The 26196-nt window shown below is 37.3% G+C and overlaps 1 protein-coding gene across 1 annotated transcript in view; it reads left to right on the forward strand.

Moving 5' to 3' along the window:
- Positions 1-7443: 7443 nt before the first annotated feature.
- LOC128050797 (serine protease inhibitor Kazal-type 5-like) overlaps positions 7444-26196 on the forward strand; it is a 68554-nt gene continuing 49801 nt past the window's right edge. The window contains exons 1-5 of the mRNA XM_052643196.1: positions 7444-7498; positions 8774-8799; positions 12546-12673; positions 14511-14583; positions 24664-24791. Of these exons, the coding sequence (XP_052499156.1) occupies positions 7444-7498; positions 8774-8799; positions 12546-12673; positions 14511-14583; positions 24664-24791 (410 nt within the window). The remainder of the gene's footprint in view (positions 7499-8773; positions 8800-12545; positions 12674-14510; positions 14584-24663; positions 24792-26196) is intronic.

Consider the following 26196-nt stretch of genomic DNA (forward strand, 5'->3'; position numbering starts at 1 on the left):
TGCAGATGTTACCGCCCTTATGGCAGGAAGTGAAGAAGAACTAAAGAGCCTCTTGATGAAAGTGAAAGAGGAGAGTGAAAAAGTCGGCTTAAAGCTCAACATTCAGAAAACTGAGATCATGGCATCTGGTCCCATCATTTCATGGCAAATAGACTGGGAAACAGTGGAAACTGGCTGACTATTTTTTGGGTCTCCAAAATCACTGCAGATGGTGACTGCAGCCATGAAATTAAAAGACGCTTACTCCTTGGAAGGAAAGTTATGACCAACCTAGACAGCATATTGAAAAGCAGAGATATTACTTTGCCAACAAAGGTCTGTCTAGTCAAGGTTATGGTTTTCCTAGTGGTCAAGTATGGATGTGAGAGTTGGACTATAAAGAAAGCTGAGTGCCAAAGAATTGATGCCTTTGAACTGTGGTGTTGGAGAAAACTGTTGAGAGTCCTTGGACTGCAAGGAGATCCAACCAGTCCATCCTAAAGGAGATCAGTCCTGGGTGTCAGTGGAAGGACTGATGCTGAAGCTGAAACTTCAATTTTTTGGACTGAAGCGACTTAGCAGTAGCAGTAGCAATGCAAAGATCTGACTCATTTGAAAAGACCCTGATGCTGGGAAAGACTGAGGGCAGGGGATGACAGAGGATGAGATGGTTTGTTGGCATCATCGAGAAAATGGACGTGGGTTTGCCTGGACTCCAGGAGTTGGTGATGGACAGGGAGGCCTGGTGTGCTGCAGTTCATGGGGTGGCAAAGAGTCGGACTCAAATGAGTGACTGAACTGAAACCTCTATTTTTTTTTTTTAATTTTTACTTTATTTTACTTTACAGTACTGTATTGGTTTTGAAACCTCTGTTTTTTAACCTGTAAAAACAGAACAAAATGATACTTACTCCTTATTGTTGTCCCTGTCACTTAGTAAGTACACCTTAAAGATGTACTTTATGTATATACTTTATGTAATAATGTACATTATGGTACACAAAATGACGTACCATAAATGATAGCAAATTTTGTTTCTTTGCAAACAATTGAATAAAGAAAGCTGAGCGCTGAATAATTGATGCTTTTGAACTATGGTGTTGGAGAAGACTCTTGAGAGTCCCTTGGACTGCAAGGAGATCTAACCAGTCCATCCTAAAGGAGATCAGTCCTGGGTGTTCATTGGAAGGACTGATGCTAAAGCTGAAACTCCAATACTTTGGCCACCTCATGCGAGGAGTTGGTTCATTGGAAAAGCCCCTGATGCTGGGAGGGATTGGGGGCAGGAGGAGAAGGGGCCGACAGTGGATGAGATGGCTGGATGGCATCACTGACTCAATCACATGAGTCTGAGTGAACTCCAGGAGTTGGTGATGGACAGGGAGGCCTGGCGTGCTGTGATTCATGGGGTCGCAAATAGTCGGACATGACTGAACGACTGAACTGAACTGAACTGAAAGATATTTTCCTAATTTTACCTACAAATTTTCTTATTGTAAGTATGTACATAAAATATTTCAGTATAAAATATGCATTACTCTTTTACCTAAATTCAGTATACTAGCTACTTCAGAATTAAGCCATTGTAATTTCCCCCCAAAGGACTACAGTTCCAGAAACCTGTTTTCTACAGTCAGAATAAATCCTAGGAGACTTCAGAACATACAGAATACCCAGGTAATGGATAGTATAGTTTCATGGAACAGGGGTCTCAGTAGTATCAACGGTAGGAGAAGCTGGATATTGTATTTAAGAACCAATTTAATATGGTTAAACATTAGGTATTGAATCATTCTGTTTTCTTAATCCTAATCTAACAAAAGCAACAATTATATCTATAAATAGTAAAGTCTGTATGCTTAGTGATCAAACAGCACCCATCTCATCTTGATCTTAGATAAAATGATATGCTTATCTCTATAGTCTCTTAGCCTTTCTAGACAAACAGAAAGAAATTCTCATAGAGGGAGTGAAGGTACAAAGAGGTGATTAAATAGATAATCCCAGTAAGGGATTGTAGGCTTCCCTAGAGGCTCAGATAGTATAGCATCTGCCTGCAATGTGGGAGACCCAGGTTCAATCCCTGGGTTAGTAAGAACCCCTGGAGAAGGAAATGGCAACCCACTCTGGTACCCTTGCCTGGAAAATCCCATGGACAGAGGAGCCTGGTAGACTACAGTCCATGGAGTCTCAAAGAGCCGGACATGACTGGGTGACTTCATTATTCATTATAAGGAATTGTAAGTAGAAAAAAATATGGGAGACCCCTACAAGTTAATGGATTTCTCAAGAAAGCAGGTTTACTTAGCAATAAAACCGTGCAAGAAGCACGAGACAGACCCCAAAACAAAAAAACAGTGGTGACAGGAGATCCCCATCCCACCCAGTGAACTCAGTAAGTTAATGATCTCCAGGACATCTCTCTGCACACATAAAAACAATAATTTGTGCACCTAGCTTGACCATGTAGGGGCAAGAAAAATCCCTTGCTCAACCTGGAGGAGGAGCTGATGATGGAAGCATGACATCTACTTAAGTAAGACAAAGACGGTCTTCTCCCTCTCCCCACTTTTCCTTTGATTATAAAACTGTAGCTGCATAAGTTCTCAGGGCATGGCATTTCTCACTTGCCCACTTGTAAACTTTGCAAGAATCCTATTCTAAAAGAAACACTGCTTATCTATCACTTTGCTCACACTGAATTCTTCTCTGCACTAAAACATAAAGGACTGTGGTAACAGAGCTCTTCAGAGCCCCAGAAAAAAGCACAATTGGTTTCAATACCTGTTAATAGGACTTTCAAAAAAAAGAAGGGGGGGCGGTAAAGGCTGTTTTCCAGTTAGTATCTTCTAAAAGGGAGAATACAGACTTGTTAGTCAGGAAAAACATGAGACTCTTAGGAAAGGAAACAAAGAATTAAGTAAATAAAAAACTAATTCATCTAAGAACTATTAGGTTATATACTTTGTCAATCATGGTCACAGCATGCTTCTTTTTTCATTATGGGTTTATGGTTGTGTGTACGTATGAATATGTGAGAGGAGGCAATAGTTAGAAAGGACTATGTTAGCAATAGAACATTGTACCTAGTTTATAGCACTGTAACATCCAGATTCTCTTGAACTGCCTGAAAATCTATGCACTAGCAATGTAGGGTGTAAAAAATAAGAAAGTGGCAAGGCTGGGACTACCACTGAGGCCAGTTCCTACTCTGAGGTTTATGAATGGCACCATTTTTGGCAGGTAAGGAAAGGACAATGACACCTGCTCTGCTGCCTCACAGCATCGAATAAACAAATCAAGAGAGCTCATGGAAGACAGACTGTTTGGAAAGATGCAGAAGGTGGTTTAACTGTAAGGGATTATAGTTATTTATTAAACTGATGTAATCATCAAGGAAATCTCAGCATAGAAAAAGAGAATATCTGAGCAGTGATCTGCTAACTTTGGATTTCAGAAGTAACCTTTGTCTTTAGTAACACTGCTGATCTGTCAAGTCTTGTTTCCTTCCTAGTTTTCTCATCTCTTCCCCCTGTGTGAATATACTTGATGAGAATTCAGATTCTGGGCCACTTGATACCTGTGTTGAATTGTAAAGTCTATACTTTCTGCAACCTAACTCCATTCCTTTTTAATGGGAAGGAAAAGGGTTGTGCATATTTGATGAAAAACTAAAACAGCTGGAAAAAAAAAATTTAGAATTTAAGGAAAGTATTCTGACAATCTAATACAAAAGTACTCTATTAACCCAGCTCTCTAAAACCTCAGTTCCTTTCATTCGAATTTCAAGTCTATGGTTTTTGAAGTAAGAAGTGATTAACAGAGTGTGTGATCAATCACCTCTGGATTTACATGTCTAAAATGAAGTGGAGAAGTAGCTTTGATGACAAGAGCCAGCTGACACATGCTTCTGGTATTGCAGTGCTTGCTGAATCTTCTCTTGGCAATTTTATTCTCCTGGAAGAGGCTATGAGTTTCAATCCTCTTATGCATCGTTTCATAAGGTTCTGGGTGTCAGTGAGGAACTCTTCTCCAGTAAGAAGGGGAACTAACTCCTTCCATCCTTCCTCATAGCTGGGATACTTTAGAGGCACAATCATCTTTCGGTTCTTTGTTACACCCTCTGACCACTTCCACTCCTGGGAAGACTGTCCATCTGGGCTAGGTTTGATTTTCATCATTGCATATTGCACAGTCACCAATTCAACTGTAAGGCATTAAACTTTCCTACCATCAATAATGGGCTTCCCTGGTGGCTCAGGGGTAAAGAATCTGCCTGCCAGTGCAGTAGACATGGGTTCAATCCCTGGGTCAGGAAGATGCCCTGGAGAAGAAAATGGCAACCCACTCCAGTATTCTGGAAATCTCAGGGATAGAGGAGCCTGAAAGGCTACAGTGCATGGGGTTGCAAAGAGTTGGACATGACTGACCACACACCCACGCACACACCATCAGTAAGAGTGTATGATTAGGACACATTTCATATGTTCTACCAGAGCAAATGGAAGATTAAAATATTAGTATTGGCATGTCGTTATACAGAAGAAGATTTTACAGGAATCAATGATGACCAAAATCTAGCAACAGCTTCGGCAAATTTAAATGGCTAATACTTTGGTTTGTTTTAGGTATCATGGTTGAGAACACAATGATAGGATGAAAAAGAGAGCTTGTATCTTGACTTTTTGATTTTACTTCAGAATGTTGTGGGATTGTTATTTCTGTGCTGAGCAAACTTAAGTCTGTCATTATGGACCACGTCTAAGAGATGTTGACTTTTCTTGAAATCTTAGAAATTACCTAGGAAGCCACATCATTATAATGAGATGAAAATGCAAGACCACCTATCAACTATAAAGCTTATCACATGTACTTGGAATTTTCCTGAACATTACATACACATACACACACACACAATTTACCTCTAACTCTTTATAACAATTGTACAATATAGTTTTACTATCCCTGCTTTACATATTAGGAAACAGGCTGAAAGAAAATAAGTGATTTGCCCAAGGCAACATGGCTGGTAACTCATGATCAAGATTTGAACCCAGGTTTGCTATGAGCCAAAGCCATGTTCATTTCCATTACACTGTATAGCTGCAAAGACAGAAATTGAAAATTTTTCTGATTCCCTGTCCCATTCTCTTTCCATTAAGCTATGACAGATATCAATTTTCTAACCTGTAATAGTAATCCAATCTGAACTTGCTTTCTATGGTCACTAATTTTACTAAACTGTTGGAAAGAAATACAGAAATACAGCACAGACTTTGAGACCAATGATTATATTTTATAGGAAAGAAATTATTTCATGGAAGAAAGAAAAAGAAATAGTCTGGCTTTGAGGGTATATTCAGAATATTGACACGACCTCAGCATTGGCTAGCCTTAGATCAGTTTTCTGGAACAATCTTTAAAATGGCTTTGATCCCATTGAATCCAAAATATCCTTTCTATAGATTTGGAAATATGTAGAATACCAGAATCCAATCATTTGGCTTTGATTTCAGTCACCTTTGCATAATTCTCCAGGTGCTTTATTGAATGGAGTAAAATAAACCAGTAGACAAAAGGCATTACTTGTAGAACGGAAGAAGGAACTAAGGAGAAGATACTTTCTCTGGAAAAGTTATCTATACTTTTAAATATTTTGTTTCTTCTTTACTTCTTGGGAAACTAAATAATGAAGTATTACAGGAGTAAACTTAATCTAAAACTGATTTAAGTGAAAATTTCCAAACAGTAATTTGGAAAATGATGGACTGTGGAACTAAAAAGCCTCTTGATGAAAGTGAAAGAGGAGAGTGAAAAAGTTGGCTTAAAGCTCAACATTCAGAAAATGAAGATCATGGCATCTGGTCCCATCACTTCATGGGAAATAGATGGGGAAACAGTGGAAACGGTGTCAGACTTTATATTTTGGGCTCCAAAATCACTGCAGATGGTGATTGCAGCCATGAAATTAAAAGACACTTACTCCTTGGAAGAAAAGTTATGACCAACCTAGATAGCATATTGAAAAGCAGAGATATTACTTTGTTAACAAAGGTCCGTCTAGTCAAGGCTATTGTTTTTCCTGTGGTCATGTATGGATGTGAGAGTTGGACTGTGAAGAAAGCTGAGCACCGAAGAATTGATGCTTTTGAACTGTGGTGTTGGAGAAGACTCTTGACAGTCCCTTGGATTGCAAGGAGATCCAATGAGTCCATTCTGAAGGAGATCAGCCCTGGGTGTTTTTTGGAGGGAATGATGCTAAAGCTGAAGCTCCAGTACTTTGGCCACCTCATGCAAAGAGTTGACTCATTGGAAAAGACTCTGATGCTGGGAGGGACTGGGGGCAGGAGGAGAAGGGGACGACCGAGGATGAGATGGCTGGATGGCATCACCGACTTGATGGACATGAGTTTGAGAGAACTCCGGGAGTTGGTGATGGACAGGGAGGCCTGGGGTGCTGTGATTCATGGGGTCACAAAGAGTCGGACACGACTGAGTGACTGAACTGACTTATTGGACTGTGGAAAGTTAAACCGTGCATCTCTAATGTTTATGATTATGATGTTTGGCTAGACTACAGATAAGGCTTGAACATTTAAAATGTCTTTCAGATTGAAAAACTTTAAAAGTAGCTGTGTGCAAGCTTTTTTTTTTTTGGTGGAGAATGTGAGTAGCTATGCACAAGTTTCGATTTCACATCTTTCTGCCTTTACTAATGTATAGTGGTGAAGCAGCATATGGAGTTGAAAAAATGTTGAAATTGTGGTCTTCTTTTCCATCTCAATGGTGTGCTTTTGGGAAACTCATAGCTTCTTCTGTTAGTTTCTGTTTCCCCATGTCTTCAGTGTTTGAGTTTTGATAGTTATCCCTTAGGGTCATTTTATAACTTATATATGAGTCTGTGACACTGAACTGAAACACTCTAGGACAGATGCAGATGGAAGCAAAAGGAACCCTAGGTGCTCTTGCTATCAGCAGCATTCTCCAGATGTCTTTAAATCTTTACCTGACTTGTAGGACAACCCATCTGCCTTATTTTCCCCTCCCTTCTCACTTATGAAGGGAGCTGAATTAGAAACACGTTTGTGTATGAGGAAATGTGTCTAGGGTTGGTGAGAAATTCAGCTCTCATATTGGACTCTGGAGTGCTAAACTTTTGAGTTTTGGACATAATCTCTTGCCTTCTAGGGCAGATATCTTGAAAACACATTAGAACTACTTTAGAAATAGCTTTTGTGCAAATCTGCCACCTTGACAGGATCCTAAAAGATGGAAACTAAATTGATGTGTTATATTAAGTTTAGCATGACCTGGAACAACTGGTTTTGCAGTGTTGGCTGTTGTGGGTGTTACCCACAGTTATATTATAAAAGTGAGCTGCATCTCCACAGCTTCAGTCTTAGAGCACCAGCTGGTGAGCAATGCAAGGAGCAGGCTGGTAACCAACTTACATCATCATTCAACATGAGGATAACCACAGTGCCAATGCTTCTGACCCTGGCTGTTTGTCTCATACAAGGTGAGCAATTTGCCTGTAATCTAAGCCTCTTGCCACATATCCCAAAGCTCTAGGCAGGGACTTCTCTCCCTTCCTCCCTCCTCAGTGTGTGTGTGTGCGTGCATGTGTATACAAAACCCTGAACTATCTTGCCAGACATAGAGTTTTGAAGAATTACATATGCAACTTTCTAAATAGGGTATCTTTAAAAAGGACATGTAGCTTGAGATAATCTGAATTTTTATCCATCAGAAATTCTTCCATTAATTCAACATTAATTCTGAAAAGCTAATAGAGTCTTCTCTATATTCCCCTCACCAAACAGATAAGTTCATAGTGATATGAATTATATATATATTATACATATTTAGAATATTAAATGTATGAAACATAATTATATGAATTATGTATACAACAGATATTTAAAACTTAGATGTACTTAATATATATACTTTAATACTCTACTTATAAATAAACATTAAAAAATCAAATTCAATCATCTGGTTTTAAACCAGTGTGCTTTCTAGCAAATTTTATTTTTGTGCTTTCAAATCCTAAATGAATTGAAAGTATTTCTTCTACATGGTAAGGGTCTTCTATGAGTGCCAGGATACAGGTGTTTGCTTTTGCTATCTGAATTTGAAGGGAACACAGATTACCTAGACTTAACTTTCTATGAAGTGTTTACAAATTTTAAAAGGAAACTTCAGAGATGGAGAGTGAGGAGACTATTAACACAAATGATACCCACTTTCCTAAAATGAGTGTCTTGGTACCAATCTGTTAATGAGACAGCATATTGGTCTGTGATTTTAATTAATCATAATATTTACCAGATCTCTAAATTTTGTGGCTGTGATGAGGAGACAGTATTACCAGAATCCAGAAAATTTAATTTTATGTATATAGGATATAAACTTTATGCTACATTATTCCTTAAAACTGTGATTGATATATTGGATATATGTGTTATAATTTTAAAAGAAGCCTACACTACTTTGTTCTGAAAGGATTTTTAAAGAAGTTAGATATTTTGAGGGGGTCTGAAAGTATATGAATATTATTTTTCAAAGAAAGTGGCACTTTATGAATGAGAGATCTTTGTTATTGTATATACTGCCAGTGCAACACCCTCACTTTATTTGCCATGGTGCATTTTAACGTATTCAAATCAATTTGTGGTTTTAAAATATATTGTTGTTAAAATAAGCAAGATACTACACTCAGTGGATTGTTCGTTTTACTTATTAAATGTCGTACAATCCCTTAACTTTGGTTTCTGTATTTTTGTCCCAGATGCTGCCAGTGAAGATGTAAATCAGGTTAGTCCTGCTTTTTCTGTTCATTGAATTCATTCCAAGATCCCTGAAGAAAATGTTCTGTGACCAACACCTTCATATTAATAATGCAGACATATTATACTGATGGGCACTAATGGCTTTGTTAAAAAAAACACAGAAACAGGTCTTTATGAATCAAGGCATAAATCACGCACACACACACACACACACGTGTCAATGCATTAATGATAACAGAGGTTGGCAAGAGGTTGTCTATCACACTAAAGGAATGCTTTACAATTCCACAGACAAACACATTAGTGAATTATTCTTGTTCAGCTTAACACCTGAAAAAGTCATGACACAAACAGGAAGCTGAACTAAGTTTTCTTGTGATCACTATGCAGAACGGAGTTGTCTATATCTTGTATATATTCAGTGTATATGGTTCATTCAGTACATATTTACTGAGCATCTTTTGTATGTCAGATCCTGTTTAAGGTGCCGGGAATATAAAAACAAAAAAGAATCCTGCCATCATGGAGCTTACATTGTAAGGGAAGAAAACAGACAAGTTAATAAGTAACTTAGCAAAATATACAGTACATTAAATAATGATTAGTGCTAGAAGGATAGAAGATAGGAATTTCTGTGGATGGAAATGGTATCAGTTCTTCTCAATAGTCAGGTAAGTTTCCTCTGAGAAGATAGCCTTAGAACAAGGATAGCATAAGATGCAGAGGGAGTGAATCATGAAGATACTTGCAGCTCATGGCAGACTGAGCAGAAGCACCTGTGTTTAAACATTTTTTAATATATTTGAAAGCCACATTGAGAGAGCCAATTATACACACAGGCATGCACAACTGTGCCATTATTTCAGATTTAAAATATTTCTGGTTATGTGGCACATATTTACTATGTCTCTCAAAGATCATGAACATTAAAAGAATAAAATAGTACAAAGATTGTTTTCTACACCAAAACTCATAAACATGATTAAAATACTCTTGCTGTATTTTATTGTTAACTATTCTTTTAAAGAAACATTACAGGAATATTCTAGAGAATTCCATTATAGTCTCTATTTCATTAAAGTTTGCTGATTAAAGAGGTTCAGAAACTTCCATTGCATAAGTAGAGTGGGATGATAGGGTAGGAAAAAAGACTGGATTTTTGAGACTCAAAGAGCATGCTTGTTTGGATATGTTATACTCAGCAAAGAAGGGTATTGTGTAAATCTCACTATGCATGAAGAAATACGGTTTTTTTTTCAGAGTCTATGATAATGGGTGGTAGTTTCCAGTGCATACTTCAAATTTTGCACTGATATTTCGCATACTGTTAAATTCTTATTTCACTGAAAAGCATTTTAAAAACAGAAATTTAGCCTCCTCTTATGTTGGCAAAAGCAAAAAGAATATGAAAAGTGATTATTTATCTGGAAATAATTCAGATCATAGTCTGAATATTTTGTCAGAAATGAAAACTATTGATTTGGTCTTCCTTACAAATGCTGGATTTTTTTATTTTCCAAGTTCGGTAGCTTGAGGTCTTTCTAGTGCCATAAAAACATGTTGAATGTTACAAACACGAGCCAGAGCAGCACAGAAAAGCACCAGAGTGATCTACAAGGATCTTTACCAAATGCTTACATTTGTCATCCCAGAAGGGTAATTACGAAGCCACATCAACCTTGTTGGTGCTTTAACATAGAGCAGGGGTGATGCCAGCTCCTGGGGGGTTATTTTGATTCCTGGGGAGGAACAATGGAAGACAATGAGATGGATATCACAGCCAGTGAAAAAAAACGGAAAGAGCTTGGCCCTACAGGGCTCCAGTTTTTCTGAAATAAGTGGAGAAAACACAGAGAGCAACAAACAAAACAAAATTGAGCCAAAGACTGGAAATTATATCATGAGTAAACAGTTGCAGAGAAGTCATCTCGCCACCTCAGGACCCGTTATGGTCCAGACCTGTTCCTGTTTCAACCCTCTCTATTATGGTCATTGGGAAGCTATTTCACTTTTCCCAGAGAAAAATGAAACTGTTTCTTTCCATTTTTATGGACTTTTCCTCTTGCCCAAGAGAATACACTGGATAACCTCGTAACTCAGAAAAATAGCACTGAGTTCCATCTTTACTGATTACAAACTGTGAACAAATGTCTAAACCTATTCTCTGGGACTCTTGTCCATTTGTGTGGGAAAAAAAAAAGAGAGCGAGAGAGAAGAGGGTCTTTCTCAGATTTAGGAATTTATCTAATTGTGATATTGGAGAAATCCAATTCAGGAATTATTTTGGTTGATAATGTTCTTTTTCAGTTGACCAGTAGTTTCAGTTGAAACTATTTAAAGCTTCATTCTTCATGAATTTTTGTTTTTAGTATGTTCTTTAAGACCTGCCTCACAAGAAATATATTTCTATTACAAAGATACCAGGCTCTTCTCTCATTCCATGACAGGTTTTTTATCTTGACTTTGTAAGTTCAGTTATATCCGGCCAGTTAAGGAGTAACTTGCAATATCGGCATAAAATACTACAGAATCAGAGACCAGACATGGATCTCAAGAGAACTAGTTGTCAGTCTGCTGCCATAAATTGTTGTTGTGCTACTCAGATAAAATCACTGGTTGGTGATCATAATCTTAGAGATTTCTTAGTAGGTTAGCCTTAGCAAAATTTCCCAGGGCTGGTCTCTGAAATTACGTATTCTTCTTCACCATTAATCATTCTTCATTCTGCAGATGCTATCACTTGCCTCCCAAGTGTAGGATGCTGGGTTAGGTACATCATTATCCATTAGATGGTAAACATCATTTAGGCCAAGGATCCTTCTGCCTTATTTACTGCTATATCCATGACACCTAGAAGAGTATAGTATCCTCACAGTAAGTGTTTGTTGACTGACTGAATGATTACTATAAAGATGTAGGAGGTTGAATAGAATTCTATAATCAATCCTTTGGAAGAGGTGCATTTGTCAGCATTGGATCAAAGGCTTGATTTAATTACTTATTTTTTCTGTTACAAGGATATTGAAGCCTTTTTTCAAAATAAAAACAGAACAAAATATAGACCAGTGAATTTCTTAAACTAACAGGTAATGTAATATTTAAAATCAGTGCTTTACTAGGTAGTGCAAATGCACCATTAATACTAAGCTCCTAGAAAAAAATTGAGTGTCATGTAGCAGGCCTGCATTAAATATATTGAATGAACCTTCTCAGCAACCTTTACATATGCCTTTCAATGACAGTTATTATTGAACTATGATATTAGACATTTTTATATGTATAAGCTTAGCATATTCCAATAATAAGCATGGCAACAACAACTATACTAAGCAGGAAGAAGTGAGGTAGAGAACCTAATTATTGAATATCCACAAAGTATCCGGCCCTCTTTGAGGGATTTACATGCTTATGATATTTAATCCACACAAAACTTATGAAGCATGTATACTTATAAGTGGGCCTTTGAGAATTTCATTTGCCATGACTACTGGACTTATAAATGAGAACCCTGTCATATAGGCTCAGATTTTTTGACTCCAAGTTTCTGTTCTTTCCATTTTGCTAATATGGTTTTAGATGAATGCTTTTAGGTGAATTTTCAGTCCCCAACAGACAATCCAGATTCATTATTTTTATTTGTATTATCTGTATCAAGTTGAGTGAATGTCTTCCATACAAAGAGGGAAGTGGTTATGAAATAACACTCTTCTTAGAAGGTAAAATTTGCTGTGATGAGGTTTCTGTAAACACTTTTTTCATATTTTTCCTAAGGAAACATGCAGTGAATATCGAGCATTGATGAAAAATGGAAAACTGTTCTGTTCCCAAGATAAAAAACCTTTTCAAAGTCCTGATGGAATAATGTTTGTCAACAAATGTGCTATGTGCAAAATGATATTGTGAGTAAAGTTTATCTTTCTTTCAACTGTTTTGAATTACCACTTCTGTGAACTCAATATATTATCTTTATTTTCTGTCACGTATATTTTTCTGAATGTAAGTTGGTAAATAATAATGCTCAGCAGATGATACCTTTTGTCAGGTTAAGTTGGATAAATGCCACTCACCCACAAAGATTTTAATAATCACTCATGGTGTTCCAAAATATCCCAGAGGGCTCAGTATCAATACCTTACGTAGTACTTAGTAGTCTTTTGAGGATGTAGTTCCAAGTTGAGTTTTCTCACCTTGGGAAAAAACGATTCTTGGGCCTGTTAAGACCTGACACTGTTGTACCCCTGAGAATGCTGTGAGAGCCAACCAGGAGAAGTAGGATATACCCTGACTCTGGGAGCTGCCAGTAGGGCTTTAGACATCTAGGATCATGCTAGCATGAAAGGACTCTAGAATCGATCGTGGCTTCCAACTGCCTGTAACACAGAATTAACATCCTGGAAGTTTACTGACATCTTTTCAATGCTTCCTAACTTGATTTCCTTCTCTCCAGTGACACCCAAAAAAAGTTTGGGTTGGAAAAGGAAAATCCCCAAATCAAAGAAACTTAATTTACTTTTGAACAGGGAATTCATTCTCAGTTTCTGACCATCAAAACTTCAACTCTGGTACCAAGACAACACTAAGCTAACCCACTGAAGATAATTATGTTATTACTGGTAATGTGTCAAGGGATTTTATCTGACATAGTTATTAATATTGGGATAACAAAGCTCTGATCACATACACTTCTAATGAAGACATTTTGGAAGATGAAGGAAGGCAGGGCAAAATTTAGGGAGGGGAGACTCCCAGGGAAAGCTGAAGAACCCTTAGTCTTTTGAAAGCTGAATGTAAACCAGTAGGTGTATTACTTACTAAAGAGTTTTCTACTTGTTAACATAGGATGTTTTGATAGGAGACTGAAACTATGAGTAGAATAAATTTATTGAAAAATAAAACAAAAATACAATGCCTTTACATATGCAAGGCAAGTTATATATCACTTTGAAGTCACTCAGTCAATTATTATGTTACTTATGTAAATTATATTGAGATAAACTTGGTTTCTTAACCTAGAAAGAAGGAGCCTGCATGAGGCATTAAGGTTTTCTTTAAATTGCTCAGTTTTCTCTGGATCCTTAAGAGGCTGAAGCCTAAGACCAGACAGGCGAGCAGATTTGGGGTTGATGTGAACATAGCCTTTCAAAGAGAGCATTCTAAAAATGGTACAAATGGTTTTTAGAGCTGGTGACCACCTGGATCTTGGCGGTATTTGAGGTGGGTAGTGTCTTGTGCTGGAGAAGGCAATGGCACCCGACTCCAGTACTCTTGCCTAGAAAATCCCATGGATGGAGGAGCCTGGTGGGCTACAGTCCATGGGGTCGCTAAGAGTCAGACATCACTGAGCGACTTCACTTTCACTTTTCACTTTCATGCATTGGAGAAGGAAATGGCATCCCACTCCAGTGTTCTTGCCTGGAGAATCCCAGGGACAGGGGAGCCTGGTGGGCTGCCGTCTATGGGGTTGCACAGATTCGGACATGACAGAAGAGACTCCGCAGCAGCAGTGTGTTGTGCAGTTAACAATAGAGATTGTTGCCTTCAATAGGAATACATTTAAGATGGATGTATTTCAGTACTAAGAAGTTTGTGGTACCTGTGGTCATTTCTGGACATTCTTCCATTTCTGACAAGTTAGACTGGGCTGAGAACAGCCAAAATTCAGTTTACCATGTATGATGTTAGTCCTAAAAATTGGGCAAGCATGTCTGAGCTATTCTATTCTTTGCTATCTTCCAGGGAAAAAGAAGCAAGATTCCAGAAAAGGTCTAGGCTTTTAACAAGAGCCTCCAGGGCTACTGCCCCAGGAAAGGTGAGACTATTTTGAGTCAACTTGTCATATTTGCTTTGGAGATCACATTCAACTCTATTCAGATCTGTTTATTTCCTAATTACTAGGTTGTGAAGCCAGCTACTTAGAAGGGAGTGAACAGGGCTTAGTCCAGGGGTGGGCTAAATATCTGGTACAGCTTGTCCATAGGCCCAACCCATGACCCAACTCTGAAAACATTCTGGGCACTAACAGATGCTAAGAGTAAACCAGTGTGATGACTGCCTGGCACGGTCATTTCTCATTCCTACTGTCCTGTCTTGGTTCCCACAAGGCCTTCATGGGACTACAGAACTAAGTTTAAGTCTCAGAATTTGGACAATTTATGCATCTCTAAGCCTCAGTTTATTCACTTTTGACATGGAACATGGATCAAAAGAGAATCTAAATTTAAAAGGTCAGCTACAGTGTAAAATAAAAAAGCTATACAGATGCAACCCAACACACAACCACTTCCCTTTATACATAATTTTTTCATTATACAAAGATTTTTATTTGTTTAAAAAAATAAAAATTCTAAGCCCTGATTGGGCAACGTCTCTGGCTGGCCTACAACATCTCACAATAAGGTATTGACGAAGCTGGGGCTATCACAAGGTATTCTGACAACTAGTCATATTATTCCAGGTCTCCTATGTAGCTTCTCCAATATCTTCTTTCTCTTCCTCCTCTCTTGCCTCTGACACATAACTAAAATGATCAGTCAAGGAAGGTACACCCAAATTACTTTAATATCCCTGGTCTAACCAAGCTAACATCTTCCTTGTCAGTGTTACTCAGGACTGTCTGAGCACCTCAGCTTCCACAATAGACCTAGTCAACCAAAGTCTTTGCCTGGGCTCAAACGGTCTCACTTTTAAAACAATAACACAGTCACCATGCAACTGATCAATAACTACAAACTCTGAGGAAAAGGGGGCTGCTTTTATGCTTCCCAAATCTGTGAGGGTCAGAAAAGTTTACTTGATTTTTCAAATCTGCCTTTCTTTGTCACATTTAGAGAGAGGCTTATAATGTAAAATCCATTCTCCTCCTGCTCCTCCTCCTTTTTCATCATGAAAAGCCTACATACCAATGGTGCTTTAAAAAATACAAAATACAAGTAAGTGACAAAAATCCCCCAAACACACCACACACACACACACACTCACACACACTTACACACACTCACACACACTCACACACACACACATATATCATTTTAAATACTACTGTTTAAAAACATTACTAGTGATATGTTTTCATATATAGACATATATTTGCTGAATTTTAAAATAAGATTTTTAAGAAAATTCTAGAAAATCGAGACATTATACTTCTCTGTTATCATTTTATGCCTAAATTATAATTTTGACTTCTCAATAAAGTTCTTATGGTTACATGTTTTGCTACCTAGGAAATGATTTACTTATAAATTGAGGCAGTTAATATTTGGCTGTGTGCCTTAAAGTAATTTCTGTCTAGATTTTTACATGTCTGTGAATAGATTAATGCAACTATACAGTTTTATTGTTGTTATTTTTCTCCTTACTATAAAAGAAAACAATCTACTCTCTCTGTTTAGATTTCTCCCATCAAAAATTAACCCTGCCTCTTACTCTCAGAATAAGATGCTCTACCTGTTCAAGAAAGTTTCTCCTACGGACATCCTCTCTCTTACGTCATCAATATATTCCTCATTAGTGTATCTGTCATTCTTTAACCTTATAATTCTGATATCCATTCCATCAACAAAACTTGTTGGTTTTGCCTCCAAATAATTTTTCAATTTGACTCCTTTCATGATTTCCATTCCTACCACCCAAGTTTTCTGAACTTCTATAATTTCTAATCACTAACATCTTTGGTCTATGTAGAAAGTTTTGTTTTATAATTGATCAGTTCATTCTTTCAGTATTTCTCATTGATTTAGGTTGCCAGCTTTCTAGTATATTAAGTAGGGTTACATGTATGTGTTTCTAAGTTTCTCATTTGTTCATATTAATTCATTTCTTTAATAACTAATAAAGCAATTCCTCTTTCTCACTTTTTCAAAGTTCACTTACCTATGCACAGGTAATATATTTTCCACATAAATATTTGAAATAAAAAAATTTACTAAATTTATTAAAAAATCAAACTTGAGTTTGGGAACTCAATATAGTTCAGGATACAGAGAATTTATAAATTAATTTGCATAAAATTGACTTTTTACAATAGTAACTTTCCTATGCCAAAGGCATAGAATATCATATCATTAATTCATGCAATTTTTGTGGCTTCCCTGGTGGCTCAGAGGTTTAAGTGTCTGCTTGCAATGTGGGAGACCCAAGTTCGATCCCTGGATCAGGAAGATCCCCTGGAGAAGGAAAAGGCAACCCACTCCAGTATTCTTGCCTGGAGAATACCATGGAGGGAAGAGCCTGGTAGGCTATAGTCCATGGGGTTGCAAAGAGTCAGACATGACTGAGCAACTTCACTTTATGAGATCCATAAAATATTCTCCACAGGTATTTTTGTGTTTTTGCTAAGACCTAGAAAATTGGCAATTTTGCTGCTCTTTTGAGTGGTATTTTTGTTGTTTATGGTATTTATACCTGATTATTGTTGGCATAGACAAATTCTATTGATTTCTGTAAGTTGATCTCATATTAAAAGGCTGTATGATACCTTGTTATTTATTATTTTTTACATGTTAATTTTCTTATATTTTTCTTGGAAGTTGATCACATTATCTGAAAATAATAGAAGTTCTATAACTTCCTTTTCAATTTTGTTCCTTTATTTCTTTTTCTTTCCTTATATATTGGCAACAATCTAAAGTTCGTACAGTAGTTCAACAGTAGCAATGATAATGAACTTCAAACTGCCCTTTATTGGCTTGTCTTAAATGTCATATATCTATAAAGTTTCTCCATTATATATAATGTTTATTATAGGTATTTTTTTCTGTAAACTTTAATAAGTTTACTTACTGAAGTTGCTCAGTCGTGTCTGACCCTTTGCAATCCCATGGACTGTAGCCTACCAGGCTCCTCAGTCCATGGAATTTTCCAGGCAAGAGTACTGGAGTGGGTTGCCATTTCCTTCTTCAGGGGATCTTCCCAACCCAGGGATTGAACCCAGGTTTCCCACATTGCAGGCAGACACTTTACCGTCTGAGCCACCGGGGAAGCCATAGGTATTTTTTTCTGTAAACTTTAGTAAGTTTAGAAGTTCCTTTCTGTTTTTATTCTTCTGAATATGTTTTAATCATTATCACATGCCTTCTTGGCAACTATGGAAATAATTTTACAATTTTTCTCTTTCAATCAATTAATATAATACATTTCTGGATAACCACACTAATGCTAAATCATTATTTTCTCAGAGTAAATCATACTAACCACATTGCATTTTTAGTACACTGTTGAATTTGCATTGTTAATATTTAGAAAACTTGAAGCTATTTTTTGTAAGTGAGACGATTCTCTACTTTTCCCTTTTAATTATTCTCATGTAGTTGGGAATCAGTGTAAAATTACCCTGAGGGGTGGCACTTCAAACTATTGCTGAATCAGGGGTTCAGCAAATTCCCTCTCCAAGGAACAACAATAATGAGTAAAATAAAATAAAATTTACACAAAATTGAGTAAAATAACCACTTTAGCACTCTAGAAATTGACCAGCAGCCTATGTTAATCTGATAATCAATTATGCTTGAAAAACTGTTGAACCTTTGTTAAGAATGATGGGAGTCTATGGCCCTCTTGCTTAATGATAGTCACATCTTACCCCCGTGGCTTGGTTGATATGAAGAGTCTACCAAAGAAGAGAAGACTATATGGATCAGTAACTGCATTGCCAATGTTGAAAGGGGTTTATTTAATTTGGAGTTGTGGGCAACTGTCATATCCAGAGATATTTTTGGTTACTCCAGTAAGGAGAATGATCTTAGGGTTGTAGCAGTAAGCATATTGCTGGCTAAGTCTGCATAAGGGGCAGCAGAGGCAAAAAGGAACTAAGCAGTTCTCAGAGTTCTGGCCAATCATGAAGCTATGTGCAAGGACTTAAAAGACACAAGAATATCCCCAAGAAAAGCAAATGCTGAGGCAGATATAAAAATAGCCTGAGTTTTTAATTCTCCCATACATACATAGGTCCTTCTGTGGAGGATGAAAACTTTACTGACTTTGAGAAGTTTGTTCATAAACTGTGTCCAATCATTGGCCTTCTGCTAAGTTACACAGATCTAGGGAGAAGCAGCTCTGAGACTGCATTAAAAAAGAATTAGAGGAGACTTTTCTGGTGGTCCAGTGGCTGGGAATCTGTGCTCCCAGTGCCGGGGGCCCTGGTTCAATCCCTGGTCTGGGAGCTACATCCCACCTGCCGTGGCTGAGAGTCTGTATGCTGCGACCAAGAATCCTCATGCTGAAAGTAGGAGTCCGCGTACCACAACTAAAGATCCTCATGCTGCTATGAAGACTGAAGATCCTGTGTGCTCCAGCTGGGACTGGGCACAGCCAAATAAATAAATAAAAGCAAATGTTAAAAAATTAGGAAACTTGAAGATAGCTTAATAAAATTTAACAGAAGTAGTACAGAAGGAAAAAAATATTGACCAAAATTGTAGAGAGTCACAGAGTCCTTGAGACAAGTATATCAATACATGTGAAACAGGGATGTCAGAAATAAAAGAGGGAGACTGGATAGAACAGTTATTTGAAGAAAAAAAATGGCTTAAAATGTACCAAATTACTGGGCTTCTCTGCGAGTTCAGTTGATAAAGAATCTGCCTGCAATGCAGGAGACACTGGTTCGATTCCTGGGTTGGGAAGATTCCCTGGAGAAGGGACAGGCTACCCACTCCAGTATTCTTGGGTTTCCCTTGTGGCTCAGCTGGTGAAGAATCCACCTACAATGTGGGAGACCTGCATTAGATCCTGGGTTGGGAAGATTCCCTGGAGAAGGGAAAGGCTATCCACTCCAGTATTCTGGCCTGGAGAATTCCATGGACTGTGTAGTCCGTGGGGTTGCAAAGAGCTGGACACGACTGAGTGACTTTCACTTTCATGTATCAAATTGGATGAAAAAATTAATCTTTATAGGATTTCAACAAATTCAAGGATTTCAACAAATTCTAAATAGGATAAAGGAGATTTACAGCTAGGCTCAGGCTTCCCTGGTGGCTCAGTGGTAAATAATCTGCCTGCCTATACAGGAGATTTGAGCTCCATCCCCAGGTTGGGAAGATCCCCTGGAGAAGGAAATGCAACTTAATTCAGTATTCTTGCTGGAAAATTCCATGGACAGAGGACCCAGGACAGCTACAGTCCATGGGGTCACGAAAGACTCAGACATGACTTATGATTAAACAATACCTCCACCACCACCTAGGCTCCTCATGATGAAAATGCTGAGATCAAGAAAGAAGTTTAAAAGCAGCAAAAGAAAAAACAATGCATTATATATACAGGTTATAATTGATGACTGGCTTGTCATTTAAATAGACTTCCCTGGTGGCTCAGATGGTAAAGAGTCTGCTTGCAATGCAGGAGACCCAGGTTCGACCCCTGAGTTGGGAAGATCCCCTGGAGAAGGAAATGGCAACCCACTCCAGTACACTCTCCTGGAAAATCCCACGGACAGAGGAGCCTGGTAGGCTACAGTCCATGGGGTCGCAGAGTTGGACATGACTGAGCGACTTCACTTCACTTGTCATTTAAAATAATGAGGTTCAGAAGGCAATGGAATGAGATGCTCAAAGTGCTGAAAGAAAAAAAAATGTTAACCAATATTCTATATCCACAAGAATTATCCTGTAAAATTAAGGCAAAATAAAGATATTCCCATATCAATGAAATCTGAGAGAATTTGTTACCTACAGATCTTACAAGTAATGATATAGTTCTTTAGTTGAAAGGAATGACCACCAGATGATAACCTGGAATTATACAAGGAAATAAAAAGCACTAGAAATGGTAAATATGGTATACTCTATAAATATATGTTGCTTATTTTCACCTAGCTTCTTTTGAAGATATTATATACAGCAATGATTATAATGCTGTTTTATGGGGTATACAAATAATATATAACATATATAATAGTTATAGTACAAAAAGCAATAGAGAAAATAGAGCTACAATTAGGGCAAAGTTTCTATATTTTACTAAAATTAAGTATTAATTGGTAGTAAATTGTGATCAGTTAGGATGCTTATTATAATCACCAGAGTAACCAATCAGAAGTGACATGTATACCTTCAATTAAAAATAAAAAAAAGAAATGACATGTATAATAAATACATAAAATCAACATGAAAATAAAAGAGACACACTAGTAATATTTAACCCAAAATAAGGCAGTAGTAGAAGAATAAAGAAGTAAAAAGAACGAGAGTGTATTGAAAACAAATAGAAACATAGCATATATAGATACTATCCTATGAATAATTAAGTGAAATGGTTTTGACATCCCAATCAAAAAGCTGAGACTGTGATAGGCTAAGAAAAGAAAGCAACTGTGCCTCTAGTACATACGCCTTGAATTCAAAGTTTTAGAAAAGTGGATTTTAAAGCTATTTGAACTGGGGCATTTTGGGGAGAGAATATCTCAGATTAATATATCAGTTGATATTTATTTATCTGTTCAACTTTCCTCCTGCTTATTACCCCAGTGTAGATATTTCATATGATTTTTGTAGCCATGTCTCCATTTTGATATACATACAGATACTCACAGTATGCTTCAACTGTGTTTCTCAATGTTGATACAATTATTTCTAGTATCATTGTGCATGGGTGCTAAGTTGCTATTCTTAAACTATTATCTTCTCTTTCATCAGCTGTACTAGAAACTATAACCTTTGATTTTTAAAAGAGTATTAATTTGCTTTTGGCTACGCTGGGTCTTCATCGCTGTGTGGACTTTTCTCTAGCTGCACTGAGCAGGGGCTTGCCCTTTAGTTGCAGCGCGTGGCTTCCCTTGTGGAACACAGGCGCTAGGTTACATGTGCTTTAGTAGTTTACTATGGAGCCGCCAGAGAAGCCCAACATTAGCTTCTTTATTAATTTTCTCTATAGTTTCTGTTCTTTATGTCATTCATTCCTATTTATGTCTGCTCTGCTGCTCATTTTACAATGAACTGAGCCATACTTTGGTCTTTAAATGTTCATTTTTAAAGTTTCATGACAAGGGTATTTGAAGTATCAGTGATTATCTACCTCAGATTTGCTCCTGAAGTGTTTTCATGTGTCATTCTTTCCCAATCATTTCTTAATTTTCCTCCCTCCCAAAGTTATTTAGTAATACATTATTTGATTTTCAAATATGTGATAACTTTTCCATTTAAAATTAACCTTTAATGTTATTGAATTATGTTCAAAGCACATAGGCCATTTGACATTGATCCTCTGGAATTTCATAAAACTTTGTGGCCTGATAAGTATGCTGCTTTTATAAATGTTTTATATGTTCTGAAAAAATTGTTTATTTCCTGTTTCTTGGATGTAGTTTTCTATTAAAATCTAATAACTTAAGCATCTTAATTTCAAGCATCTTAATTTTTTCCTTTGATATGTCAGTTTCTGAGAAGTATGTGTTAAAACCTCTAATATCAGTTATTGATTTATGTAATGATTATATTCTATTTCTTATTGTTTGACATATTTAGAACCTACATTATTGAATATATGCTCATGATTATCATGCATTGTTATTTTCTTCCCTTATGTAATGTCCTTCTTTGTTACCTATGATGCATTTGGACTGAATTCTATATATTAAGTATTATTATTGTTGCCTCTGCTCTGTTACTTTTCTTATCCTGTTATATTTGTGTATTTTTCAACTTTAACTTTGTTTAGTAATTTTTTTTCTGCTAAAGTGAGCTAGAAAATATTCAAGGCCAAGCTTCAGCCTCTGCCTCTCCTGGTGAGTGTCAGGAGAGAACAAGGGATAAGTACCAGAGCTGAAGGTTCTAGAACCAGTGTTGCTAACTCTAGTTTGCTGCCTCTTGACCAGGTCAGGAATCCATTTGTAAGCTCTCAGAAATTGTCAGCATCAGGAAGAGGTGTTCTCTGTGGGCTGTGATCCACTAGCCCTTGGAGTTTGGAAGAGGAGGTGGAGGTGGAGTAGTAAATGCTTGCACCTGTTCTCACCACCTCCCACCTGGGCTTTTCATCTGCCAATCACCCTGCCAACACCTGTGACTTAGTAGCTGCTGTTGAGTTCACTGGTGAAGAGGCAGAAGAGGGATGGCCCCAAGTTAATTGCTTGGATCCTTATCCTCTTGCTTCTGCAGTTTCTCCAGAAATAATTTGTGAGAGAAAATCAGCAGCTTTTCTTCATGCTGCTGCTTTTTCATTATGCTCCAGCAACACTTCTCTCTGTTCCTTAAGCAGGAGAATCTAGTTCCTATCCCCAGTCCTTTGCAATTCTCCATTCCTGGAATGTTCTTCCCACGGATCTTTAATGCCTGGCTCCTCCTCGTTAGTCTCATCTCATAGTAAATGTTGCCTTTGCAGAAAGATCTGTCTCGACACTATATTTAAAATAGCCACCATCTGGGTGCTATATTTCATAGCACTTAATATCATTTAAAGTTGTGTTTACTGTCTATCTTGTCCCACTAGAATGCAAACCCCTTGGAGTATGCATTCCATTTCTCTTTTTGGCTGTGCTAGGGTCATAGTCTAGTGGAATACCTGGAGACTAGTAAATATATAATGGGTTTTGAGGAATAAATGAACAACCAAACGAATAACATAGCACATATGGCCACAGCTTATCCTGTTCTCTCTCTATTTTTAACTTCTTCCTAAACATATGACATGAAGAGTGGGCTATGTTTTAAAGATTTTCTTTTCTAGTTTAAATTCTTTTTCCTTTTTAATTGTCTTCTAGGAGAGTTCCCTCTGTGTAATCTTCTGGTTCACAAATGTATTTTACATTTGTGTCTGTGCTACTTTTATCTTTGGTATTGTGTGGCATGCTAGGTCATAGGACCATATTCTAAGTTTTCAAATCTATACTTAAAACATTTTATCATGACAATAATGGCAACAATTTTTTTTTTTATAAATGTGATATCATATTCTTTGGTTTTAGATAGAGATTAAATACAAGTTAACTCTGTGTGTTCTTTAGCTAGCTTATGTCACAATAACGAGTTGCCAAATAATGTTTCACAACTATTTCTTTCTTTCCCACCACAAGCCTATAATGTGGATTGGGTGTGAATTCCCATTTTTCAGATTAGGGAAGTAAAGTTCAAAGAGGTGAAGTGAGTAGGTGGCCAATCTGAGATCTGAATACTAGTCTTCGGTTGTTACCTAGTGTGGTTGATTTCCTCACCAAACAGGTTTGTTGCTTTGTATACATCATATTATTAGAGCAGAGATTTTGGAATTTCTCTCATCATCCCTAAAAGGTGTTTAGCTTTGTTGGCTTATCAGTACAGAAAACATTTAAAATAAGAACAGCAACAACAATAATAAATGGCCAGGATATGTTTGGTACTGTTCTAAGAGCTGTATGTGTATCAATACATTTAAATATCTTTATAATCCTGAGAATCTGGTAATATATGCATTTTACAAATGAGGTCACTACAGCATAGAGTGGTTAAGTAACTGTCCCAAATCACACAACTAGTAGTGGCGGATTTAGAATTATGAACCCAGCAATCTGGCTCTTGATCATTACTCTAATCTATAATACTCTAAAAACTTTACTGGAGCTTATAGTTAACAGAGAGCTTTCATATCACTGTCTACTGGACCTTATGACTACTCTGTAGAGCAGGCAGGCAGATTTTGACAAACAGTTTGCTAAATATCAGAGAAGTGACTTGGCTCACCTCTCCCAGATAGCAGGTGTCTGAAATCTTACTGAAATAATTTCCTTTGAAATTAGACTATATCTCTGCTCTTGGACCATGTTTTATTATTCATGATTTTGTTAGCTCACTGTAACCTCCTTATTATATTTTCCTTTTCCACTGTATTATACTGTTCTGGGTTTAAAATATTAATTGATTTATGTATCTGAGGAATATCTTCTCTCTTACATTTTGATGTTCCTTGATTATGTCTCTTGCAGTTGAATTGTGATGATTTCAAGCAAGGAGAAAGGGCTGGGGATTTTATCTGTACCCTTGGTGGTACAGCTGTCTGTGGCACAGATGGGAAAACATACAGTAACAGATGTGCGCTGTGTGCTATGAATGCGTGAGTATTCTCCAAAGGTTTTCTCCCTGAAGCATGTTCCCTGTATAATTATGACACATTTTTTGTACATCTTTAAGGTAACAATTTATTTTGTGGGAGTTAGCCGTCTATAAATTATTAGGATCTCTTCTTTTACTATTCTTAAGAGAAAAAATATGTATGCAATATGACACTCTATATTTAACAGAGCACACTTGTGTGCAATTTATCAGATGGTTAACACTTTCTGTGAAGTAGACAGATATCTGATATATCTATATCTGTATACACATACACACACAAATATATATTTATATATACATATACACAGGCTTCCCTGATAGCTCAGTTGGTACTGAATCCACCTGCAATGCAGGAGACCCTGGTTCGATTCCTGGGTTGGGAAGATATGCTGGAGAAGGGATAGGCTAACCACTCTGTTATTCTTGGACTTCCCTTGTGGCTCAGCTGGTAAAGAATCCGCCTGCAATGCGGGAGACCTAGGTTGGATCCCTGGGTTGGGAAGATCCCCTGGAGAAGGGAAAGGCTACCCACTCCAGTATTCTGGCCTAGAGAATCCCATGGACAGTCCATGGGGTCGCAAAGAGTCGGACACGACTGAGCGACTTGCACTTCACTTCACTTCATACATATACACATCTATCTATCTGGTTTCTTTCTACTTATCTATTTAGGTATATCTTTTTTTCATAGAGAATGATTTAATCATCAAAAGATACTTACTTACTACATTCTCAGTAATTTATCATTAGGGTAATGGGGCTTAATGCTTAACTCCACCCATCTACTCAGTGTTCACCATATATAGCTAAAGCATCTCACTGCCCTGCATTTTGTCCTTGTTCAATTCTTTCTCCGCCCGCAGTGCTGGGTTTGGCTATCAGCTGTCTTCAGCCAACAGGATGGCACACCTGCTTTGCAGGTTCTGGCTTATGATCTCCGTCTCGAATTGGCTGCTCTTCAGTTTTAGCAAATACAGCAACCAATGTTTGAGAAGGTTAATTAGAGATGCTGATAAATATTCAGTCTTGAGGTCTACAAGCTTTGTCCCTCCTTATAATAAATATCTTTACCAAGCACAACTGAATTAAATCACTCTGATCTCTCACATGATTGCATTTTCAGAAATACACACTAAAACTGTATCTTCAACTTTCACCAAGGGTCAACATAAAGAAACAGAAAGCAAAAATAGGCACAGAAAGAACAAGTTGTTATTAGGAGTGCATTTGTAACACCACTATGACCACACTGTGTATTAATTCTGACCTTGTTTTATGTGGGGAATCTTACCATGTTTTGTGTGGAGAGCTTATTTAAGCCTCTCATTTCTGGTGTATGACTTTTTAATTATACAATGAGAATCATCTTGCTCACTGCATTTCCTTCTTAGTTCTGTCTGCTA

Source organism: Budorcas taxicolor, chromosome 7 (genome assembly GCF_023091745.1).
Source record: "Budorcas taxicolor isolate Tak-1 chromosome 7, Takin1.1, whole genome shotgun sequence".
Taxonomy (NCBI): domain Eukaryota; kingdom Metazoa; phylum Chordata; class Mammalia; order Artiodactyla; family Bovidae; genus Budorcas; species Budorcas taxicolor.